The sequence below is a fragment of the Pan paniscus genome, chromosome 9 (assembly GCF_029289425.2).
Source record: "Pan paniscus chromosome 9, NHGRI_mPanPan1-v2.0_pri, whole genome shotgun sequence".
Taxonomy (NCBI): domain Eukaryota; kingdom Metazoa; phylum Chordata; class Mammalia; order Primates; family Hominidae; genus Pan; species Pan paniscus.
In genome coordinates this window covers 10,411,050-10,420,368 of record NC_073258.2, presented here as the reverse complement: position 1 = coordinate 10,420,368, position 9,319 = coordinate 10,411,050, and the positions used below count along the sequence as shown (strand labels likewise).

Genomic DNA, 9,319 nt, shown 5'->3' with positions numbered 1-9,319 from the left:
ATCTTAATTCTGCCTCCCCGAACCAAAGTGGCAAAGAGCTCCATCTTACTATTAATGTATTTTAAGATAGTGACTACACACTCTACTCTTTTAGTTCAGATTAAGCATCCAATTTTCTTAGCTATTTTTTCTCCATGGATTCTTATTTTCATTTCCTGTAGAAATCACATGAATCCTCAAGAAAAGGTTGTTTTGCCAATGGACACCTTTCCATATTGAAAACCAAAAGAACAGTTTGGTAAAACAGTAACATGCCAAACACATAACCAACTTCTCTACCTACAATATTCACTTCCTAGTTTCTGTGTGATCTAAAACATTTTCCTCCCTTCCACCCGGCAATAAACTCACATAAGATGAAATTAATTTACAAAAGGTAGGCTCCATTTATTAGAGTCACACACAACCGACTATCTCAGTGTGACTCAAGACCACAAAAAACCCATTTCTCCTTCACTTCTGAGTCCTGGGGTTAATACCTAGACCAGCAAGTGTACTGCTTGGGGTCCATTCACAGGTTTACAAGTTTTTCATTGAGGGCAATCTGTGACTGTGTGAGGTTGGCCAGGTAGGTCACCATCAAAAGGTCCTGGAAGACAAAGAATACACAATGAGTGGGGGGTTGGGTGGAAAGGGAGCAAAAAGGCTGGCTTTGGCCAGCTCTATGGTAGACACTGGGTATGAGGACAGCTGTGGATAAATGACAGCTAGGAGAGACTGAATAAAAGTCAAAAAGGTAGAAGACAGAAAGGAAATGCTTGAGAAGGCTTTCTTATCTCTACTGATACACTTATAGACTAGGGGTGCCTTAGCTGAAACCCATGGATGGAATATAGGGGGTCTGTGAACTCAGATGGGGGAAATAAGTAATTGCATTTTCATTAACCTCTGAATTTTAGTGTTTCTTTCCATCACGAATTTAGACAGTAAGTCACAGTAGTATCAGCAGTAAATGAGACAATGGAATCACGGGAGAAGGAAGGAAGTCTCCAACCATGCATAACACACCTCTTCCTTCCTCCCAACCTGGACTTCAATGGGGCTATAGGTGAAGCCCTGTCTCTATCCTACTCCAGGTCACCTCACCCAACTCTTTTCACATTTGAGTGTATGTGCTGAGGTGGGGGAAGAAACCAGGCAAGAAGGGGCTCAGGAAGGGCACTCACATTGATGTTGCTGTTGAGCATGGTCTCAAAGTCATCGGGAACTATTTTCGGTACTTGGTTAACCAGGCTCATCAGGAAGCGGCCCACAGTATTGTCAGCTGACACCTTTCCAGACTGAGTACCAAAACAAAGACTCGATGAGGCAGTTAATTATAACCACTGAGCCCTACCATTTCATCAGCACATGCCTCAGTGATCCCAGGATGGAGAACTATGTCCTCCCCCTTTGTTTTTTCTTTCCCCTCTCACCAGTACATCCTCTGCATATTGCAACACTGTACTCAGGGCATCCTGGATGCGAGCTGATGCCCCTCCAACTTGCTGCAAGTCACTTGAGAGTCCAATCACTCTGTTGGGGCTAAAGCAGGTCTTCATGATCAGGTCAACTATGGAAGTTGGTTGGCAGGGTGGCGGTGGCAGTGGCAGTGGTGGGCAGTAAGAGAGACAATTCAGTCATCCCACCAGGAGAGAGATGGTCTTAACATCCTACTAACTCTGTTTCCCAACTCCCCTTAGACTCAGTCTGCTCAGTCACACTTCCTGCTGTGCCCTTATCAGCTTTTCTTCCTCCTAATAGAGCTCAACTCCTTTTACCTGGTATGCTCATCACCGGTTTTGATCTCATGTGAATGGTATGTGGCTTCTGGTGCTGATAATTTCCCACCTTTAACAGTTTCTCAAATAATTCCTTAAATCTCATTTATACAAGAGATGACTGTGACTTCTAGTCTTCACAAACCTTAGATCAATAGTCCCCTTTTAAACCACCCAAGGCCTCCATCCATGTTGCAGAATAGCAGCCCCCTTCCCTGAAAATGCCTATGACCTCTCGAGAGTGTATGGAAAGGTTACTCACCTCCGATGCGTTCAGTGTCATAGTATGCGTATTTCACTGTCAGAGGTGTGAACATCACTCCCATGGTCCTCCCAGGGACACCCATTAAAGTGCTGAGGAAGGAGAAGCCAAAGTAAACAGATGGCCTTGGGAGAGGGTTTCCATGTCTATTCTGGGCTGAGAAAGCAGATACAGCAGGAATATGGCTCTCAAGGTTCTGATAGAAAGGGTGGGACCACATGAACCCCAGAGGTCTCATGGGAGCAAAAGTTCCTTTCTCCCCTTAGCTTTTCCCACATACCAAACCCTTGATCTGTAAGGGGGACCTTTGCATTTGGCCTGGTCCCTTTAGAGGATTACTTCACACACGGTGCAGTGTCAGTGACGAGAGGACAGGACTCAATTACCCCGCGGAGCTGGCTGTCTAGACAGCTGCCTACCATGGAAAGCAGACAGAGACAAATCTTTTCTGGGACTACGCCCTTCATCAGCATTGAAAAAGGAAACCAACTCCTGCCCACCAAATTACATTGGGTGCTATAAGTCATCTCACTAAAGGTATTCTTTTTACTATGTCAATTATATACCTGGATCTATACTTTGTCAACTATATATATCTTTATCTATCTACATATATATACATATATATAGTTGGATCTTATATATATACTGTATATACTGGATCCACATATATATATACTGGATCTTGAGGAGTCTGAAATACCTGGGAAGGTTAAGAAGTCAGGCAATGGCTAGTGCTTAGTGGTATGCCAACTGGCTCATAAAGACTTGGCATCCACCATCTTTGTCTTACTGTGTAAGAGTTAACTGGCTATGTCAGTGTCAGACACAGAACCAGCACAAAATCAACAGCTTGATAGATGCACTAACAGCTCCCTTCCCTTTGACCACGGTCTTTCCAACTCCCACAGCTGCTTCCTCAGCATGCCACCAGGGCCTTTCCCAACATCCCCCATAACTGGCATTTTAACCACCTGCAAGCTCAACGTGTTCACTGTAATGTCACTGTCATTAAAACTGCACTCAATCCTGGGTTAATAAATGTGTTCAAAATAAGGACAGTCATCCTTATAATCTGTATTACCCTGAGTGCTGTGCTGAGTTCTAGAGATAATGACAAACTAATGGGTAATTCAGAAAAGTAATGAATGTGGTGAAGGATCATGATAAGAATACCATGTGATGATTGGCTGTAGGAACTATGGAATAGTTAGGTCCTACAAAAGATGACTTGACAGCTTGCTCAAATACTTAAAAGGGCAATGAGTAGAAACTGGAGTACAACTAGGATCAGCGGTAGAAATTACAGGAACAGATTTTGTTTCAGAGTGAAACCTTTCGAATAACTGTTGAGAGAGAGGAACAGGCTTCCTAAGGACACAGCAAGTTACACATGGAAGGAATTAACCTTGCTTGGGGTGGGGGAGGGATGGCATCTGGGCATGGTTTTATGCCCTTGTAGCCCAAGACTGTGGTCACCTGACATAGGCTTTGATGCTCATGCGGCCGTTCTGGAGACTTGTGTCCACAGTGAGGTGGATGGGGTTGGGGGCCTCTCGGCTGTAGTACTCATGGATCAGCACAGAGTGCTCTGTGATGTCATGGCCTGTAGCGTACCTGTGAAACGGAACACAGCGGTGGACTCATGTCTATATGTGACATCAATATCCAACACAACAGTGGCATGGGTGTCTTTAGGGTACGCGATACTCCTATGGTAGGGATACCTAGTGATACCAAATGCCAAGAACAATACACACACTGAAAACTATGTCAAATAAAATCAAAGGCTGACTTAGTGCTGTTGAAAAATTCCAAGTCTCTTACAAGGTAATTCAAAACATCCTGGCCCCACAGGATCAGAACCACCAGCAAAACCCACTGAATTCACAGTTCTTACAGGTAACACATTTTCCTTTTGTTTTTTAGAGACAGGGTCTGACTCTGTCACTCAGGCTGGAATGCAGTGGCAAGGCATGATCATAGCTCACTGCAACTTCAAATTCCTGGCCTCAAGTGATCCTCTAGCCTCAGCCTCCTGAATAGCTAGGACTATAGGTGTGTGTCATCATGCCTGGCTAAGTTTTTAAAAAATGTTTTTGTAGAGACAGGGTCTCACTATTTTGCTCAGGCTGATCTTGAACTACTGGGCTCAAGTGATCCTCCTGCCTCAGCCTCCCAGCTGGGATTACAGGCATTGAGCCACTGCTCGCAGTCAGTAATACACTTGCAATACTCTTGCCTCCAAAAGGAAGAGTATAAGATCCAGTCCAGTAGCAAAAGACACTGGCAATCACGAAGAGACCTTCCATTAGCCCCAGCCCCCACCTCCCCAACTTACCAGCCCAGGATGAGCTCATTTGGAGAAACTTTTTTATGCAGTTCATACATATTCTTAGCAAATTCCATGTCAACAGCCACCTAAGAGGGAAGGCAGGAAAGCAAGCTAAGAAGCCAGAAGTCCAAAGAAAAATTGGTTAAAAAGGACAAGAGGCCACCCCCAATAAACAGAAGAGGCCCAGGAAGTACGTACAAATGGGAAGAAGCTCCTTGGCTACAGGAGCTCTAGTTATGAGTGTGGGAGGGACCGTGAGGGGAGCCTAGCAAATGAACATCTAAAAACTGCAGAGGGACAGCTTGGATTCCCACTCACTTCATCTTCTGACTCATTGTGCGGCACTGAAAAGCAATTGGTGACCTCCACTGAGTGTTTGTCGACAGTTCCTGTGAAAGAGAGAATCGTCCATGTGTTATATAATCCTAGGGCTCCCAACAACCTCTGACTACTTTTGAAATGCTTTTGATGATCTCTTCAATGTCAATGAACACCTAACTGAACTCATTAGCTCCAAGTTTAGTCCGGTGCATCAATGGGACCAGAATTCTCCAGGGAACTGAAACTCTGGTGTGATCGTCAACTTCTCCCTCTAATCATCACCAAATAGGGTTTATTCTTCCTTTACAAGGTCTCCTTTTGCCTGTTACTCTCCACTACTAGCCTATTCCAGACCTTCACTCTACGGCCTTTTTTTTCAGCCTCTACACTTTCTCCCTGTAATTTAATCTGCAGAGCTACCTGGAATATTTTAATGGTTACATAGACTGCTAATATAGTGGCCAAGTTTCAGACACTGAGACGTCAGAAGCTTCATCTGTACCTCCCTTTAGCCATCTGGTCCCATGGTCAGTCTTAACCTTATCATCATCCAGAAATCTATCTGCGAACCTTAGAAGTCAGTCTTTTACCACAAACTTTTCTTCTAGTTCTGATACCTTCATTTCCATATTTCTTTTTTTCTGAGACGAAATCTTGCTGTCGCCCAGGCTAGAGTGCAGTGGTGCAATCTCGGCTCACTGCAACCTCTGCCTCCAGGGTTCAAGTGATTCTCCTGCCTCAGCTTCCCGAGTAGCTGAGACTACAGGTGCGCATCACCACGCCCAGCTAATTTTTGTATTTTTAGTAGAGACGGGGTTTCACCATGTTGGCCAGGCTGGTCTTGAACTACTGACCTCAAGTGATCTGCCTGCCTCAGCCTCCCAAAGTGCTGGGATTACAAGTGTGAGCCATGGTGCCCAGGCTGTATTTCTTTTATTTATTTATTTATTCCCACTACATTTGTTTCTTGACCTAAGACCACTACGTTGAGTTTTCCATTCTCTTCTAACCTACTGGAACCTCCTACCCCAGGATTTAAGTTTCCCTCTCCACCAGAAACCACAGTGTTGTCTATATCTACCAGTGTTTATCTAATTCCAACTCACTATGGTTTCTGCTCCCTTCACTGAAACTATGTCCCTAAACCAAATGCACATATATCCTTTATCTTATTTGACCTCTCATCAGCGTTGAACAGACTTGACCACTTACTTCCCATCTTAAAACTTTCCCTCTAGTTTTCTTCCTACCTTTCTAATCTTGTTGGCTACTTCTTCCTGACTTTTTAGGTTTTTAGGGTTTTGTCTCTGTTCTCTTGTCTTTTTACTCAATGTTCCTTTTCTAGGCCAGGCCCTGATCTAGAAATGTTTTTTGTGAATAAAGTTTACATGCCAATTTTTTTTATGGCTGCTTTCTTGCTACAAAGGCAGAATTAAGTAGTTGTGATAGAGACTGCACACAAAGCCTAAAATATTTACTGTCTGGACCTTTATAGAAAGTTTGCCAACCCCTGCTTTAGGTGATCTCATCCAATTTTATGGGTTCAATTACCTTCTATATTCCAATGACATAATTCCTAACGTGACATGCTTGCCCACATCTCTTTTGCACTCCAGACCTTTAGTCAACCCCTACCTTCCCTTTCTTCTTTCACACTTAACCAAAGATGTAGAAGTCATCCCTGATATTTTCTTCTAATCCCTCACTTCTGATCACACCATGTCCTGTCAACTTTATTTCCTATCTCTCAACTCACTCATTCCAGAGTGATTTTTAATTCCTATTCAGTGTTAGCTGAAATGCTCAGGAGCTTCCCCAAAGAGCTTCAAATGAGGTTAGACTTCCATTTTGTCTTCTCAGGGATCCAGGTAATTCCCTTCACAGCACTTTACGTTTGTAATTATTTAATACTTCTTAGGGCTCTGCCCTCTGCTAGCTTCATTTCCTGCTCTACCTCCTGTCACCTACATTCCTGTAATACTGAATGTTTCAGACAGTGGATTTACCAGGCTTTTTTATACTTCTTGTAGTTGCTTTAATGCCCAGCTCAAACGTCATCTTTTTTGTGAACTTTTCCCCAACCTTCTGAAACAGTTAAGTCTTCTGTATTTCCATGCCACCATGACACCCTTCTATTAGAACATTTATCATATTACATTCTAATTATTTGCATTGAAGAGTATATTTCTATCTTGAGTTTAAGGTTACAGGAGAGCTCACTTTATTACACTTTGAATTCTAAATACCTTAACAGTTTTATGGTACAAAAAAAGCACCAATGACTTCATTTAGACAAATGAAACGTTTTGTGAATATCTAAGGAAATAAGTTCATAGTAAGCAGAATCCATTCTTTATTCTTCTGTAAGTATTGCCTCTATAACACCTATAGCACTGTACCATGATTCCAGTCTGGAAGAGGATCTGAGGATGTAGATTAGATTATACCTGGTCTGACTGGATCACTGGAATATTTGGGGCGCTAAAGCATAAATCATGGGTAATGAATTGTTTCTTTAAATAGCTCTAGCGAGCCTGGAAAATTAGAAAGTGCAGCCAAAAGAGTAAGTATTTGCTGAGTGTCAAGTCAGTGATGCAAAAATAATTTATTACAGAAGCTCAGAGCAGGGCACAGTTACAGAACACCATCATGCTGTGGAAGGTTAAGAATGGAGTGAGGGTCCGGGTATGGGATGGAGGACCGGCACTTAATGCTGTTGCTGGGAACCTGGAAGGTAGGTAGAGCTTAAACAAATGAAGGACAGCAGGAAAAACACTTGTGGCAAAGAGAACGCAAAAGCTTGGTCTGAGAAAAGACAGGCAATGTTCAGAAGATATGAATTTAAGTTTCTGTAAAATGCTATACTGTCAAAGATAGATAAAGGAGAGAAAATGTGTGTCTGTATGCATTGGGGTGGTCCAGGCCTGATGTGGTGAATGGCAACTAACAGCTGTACCTAATGTGTGCCAGCATAGTCAGAAGTTTTTAATTTAGCTCTCACAAAGACTAAGTCTAAAGTAGCTCCTGACAGAACAGATTTTAGGTAATCTGCCCCAAGTCACATGGCAAATGTTTTGTGAAGTCTGCTTACAAATCTTGTCTGCTTTGCAATATACCAACTGTCTTCTATGGTGTAAGAACTAGTACATGTTCAAGAGTATGAAAGAGAAAGGATGCTTGTAAATAAAGTGGATTCACAAAGCTATTTAAAATCTGGCACTAAGATGGAATGGAAACCAATTTCATGGGACCAGCATAGTCTCCAGAAAGGAATTTATTATCAACAATCCCTCTTTAGTGCTTTTCCATTTTACAAACTACTTTAACATAAAATATCTATTCCCCAAATTTGGAACACAGGCAGAGAATGGGTCATTTTTCGACCTGAAGGTTAAGGGCAGAAATATAAACAGATAATACAACTGTTTGCGTCCAAATGGAAAATGGGGGAACAGGGTTTCTCACATAAGGTACTAATATTAGGGGACACTGAGGGACACAGATCAGGCTCAGACGTTTAGGACAGCAGAACACTACAAAATCCCAAGTGGGTTCCAACCAAACCGGTTTACTTGTTGGGAGGAATGTTTTTTTACAAACGTCCCCACTCCTTTGACAACTGGTTAGAAAACTTTGTCAATACCTGGAAAACAATGACATTTAGTCAGTGGATAAGGGAGAAATATGTGGTCACTGGTATAGGGAGTCAAGGGTTCCTGACTTCCCACTCGGCGTGTGAACTCATTTTTGGTAGATGCAGCCCATCATACTTGCCATAAACTGCTGTTTATGTAAAATGTAAACCACTGGCATAAATGTAAACCACTGGCATAAAATATTCAGTAAATGACACAACTACTCCTTGTGTATTTTATGTCGCTTAAAGTGACAGCAATCCGGCAGGAGAGAGAGGAGAGATGCAAGTGCTTGAGAAGATAAGTCATAGCAAAAGGTAGGATGCAGATATAGATTAAGAGGTCATTGGGGATGGGAGGAAAGGACGGTAGGACACCAGGAATTAAAGAATTAATGAGCTAGGGGAGTGAGATAAATGAGAAGTGGAAGGAAGAAAAGAATGTTAACTTTCTCTGACCACTCACCCAACAGGGTCCCGATAACTCGGGCAGCACCCTCGTTGCGTCTCTCGTAGCTGTCCACAATGGAGGCCAAAATGACTGGGTGCAGCCTGACCACGCGGCCGCCGGGGAAGGGCCCTGGAAGAGCAGGACCAGGCAGAGCGGGCGCTGGGGTCTGCGCTGGAGCTTGCGCTGAGGCCGGGGTCTGGCCAGGAGCCGCAGTTGTAGCCGCTGCTGCCGCAGGGTCTGAGGATGAGGCTGGAGCCGCAGCGGGAACCGGAGCCGCAGCCGGTGCTGGCGTTGGCGCTGGAACTGAGGCTGGAGCCGAGGCTGGGGCCGCCGCCGGGACTGGGGCTGGCGTGGCCGGAGGAGCACTTACTGGTACCGCCGGTGTGGCCATCTTGTCGAGAAAGAAGGAGGCGGAAGCGGAAATGACAGCATTCATGAATATCAGGAGCTTGATAGGCTGAATATACACCACGTGAGCTAGAGCTTTTTGCTTATTGGTTACTGGTGATACTTCTCGGAGCACTGAAATGGTCCCGCCGTTGGTAATTTCTTCCGG

At 43.8% G+C, this 9,319-nt stretch overlaps 1 protein-coding gene across 1 annotated transcript; it reads right to left on the bottom strand.

Moving 5' to 3' along the window:
* Positions 1-362: 362 nt before the first annotated feature.
* Positions 363-9,319, bottom strand: EIF3F (eukaryotic translation initiation factor 3 subunit F). The gene is made up of 8 exons (XM_034932079.2): positions 8,779-9,319; positions 4,676-4,746; positions 4,364-4,443; positions 3,502-3,639; positions 2,023-2,114; positions 1,416-1,552; positions 1,167-1,280; positions 363-589 (listed from the first exon to the last, which is right to left on the bottom strand). The coding sequence occupies exons 1-8, from the start codon at positions 9,197-9,199 to the stop codon at positions 512-514; spliced, it is 1,131 nt and encodes a 376-aa protein (XP_034787970.1). The 5' UTR covers positions 9,200-9,319; the 3' UTR covers positions 363-511.

Excerpts from the sequence above, each read along its gene's own strand:
- EIF3F (XM_034932079.2), bottom strand. The coding sequence starts at position 9,199 with ATGAATGCTGTCATTTCCGCTTCCGCCTCCTTCTTTCTCGACAAGATG. Across the intron at positions 4,747-8,778 it reads AGTTATCGGGACCCTGTTGG|GAACTGTCGACAAACACTCA; the intron begins GTGAGTGGTCAG and ends TCTCTTTCACAG. Across the intron at positions 1,553-2,022 it reads TGACACTGAACGCATCGGAG|TTGACCTGATCATGAAGACC; the intron begins GTGAGTAACCTT and ends CAACTTCCATAG.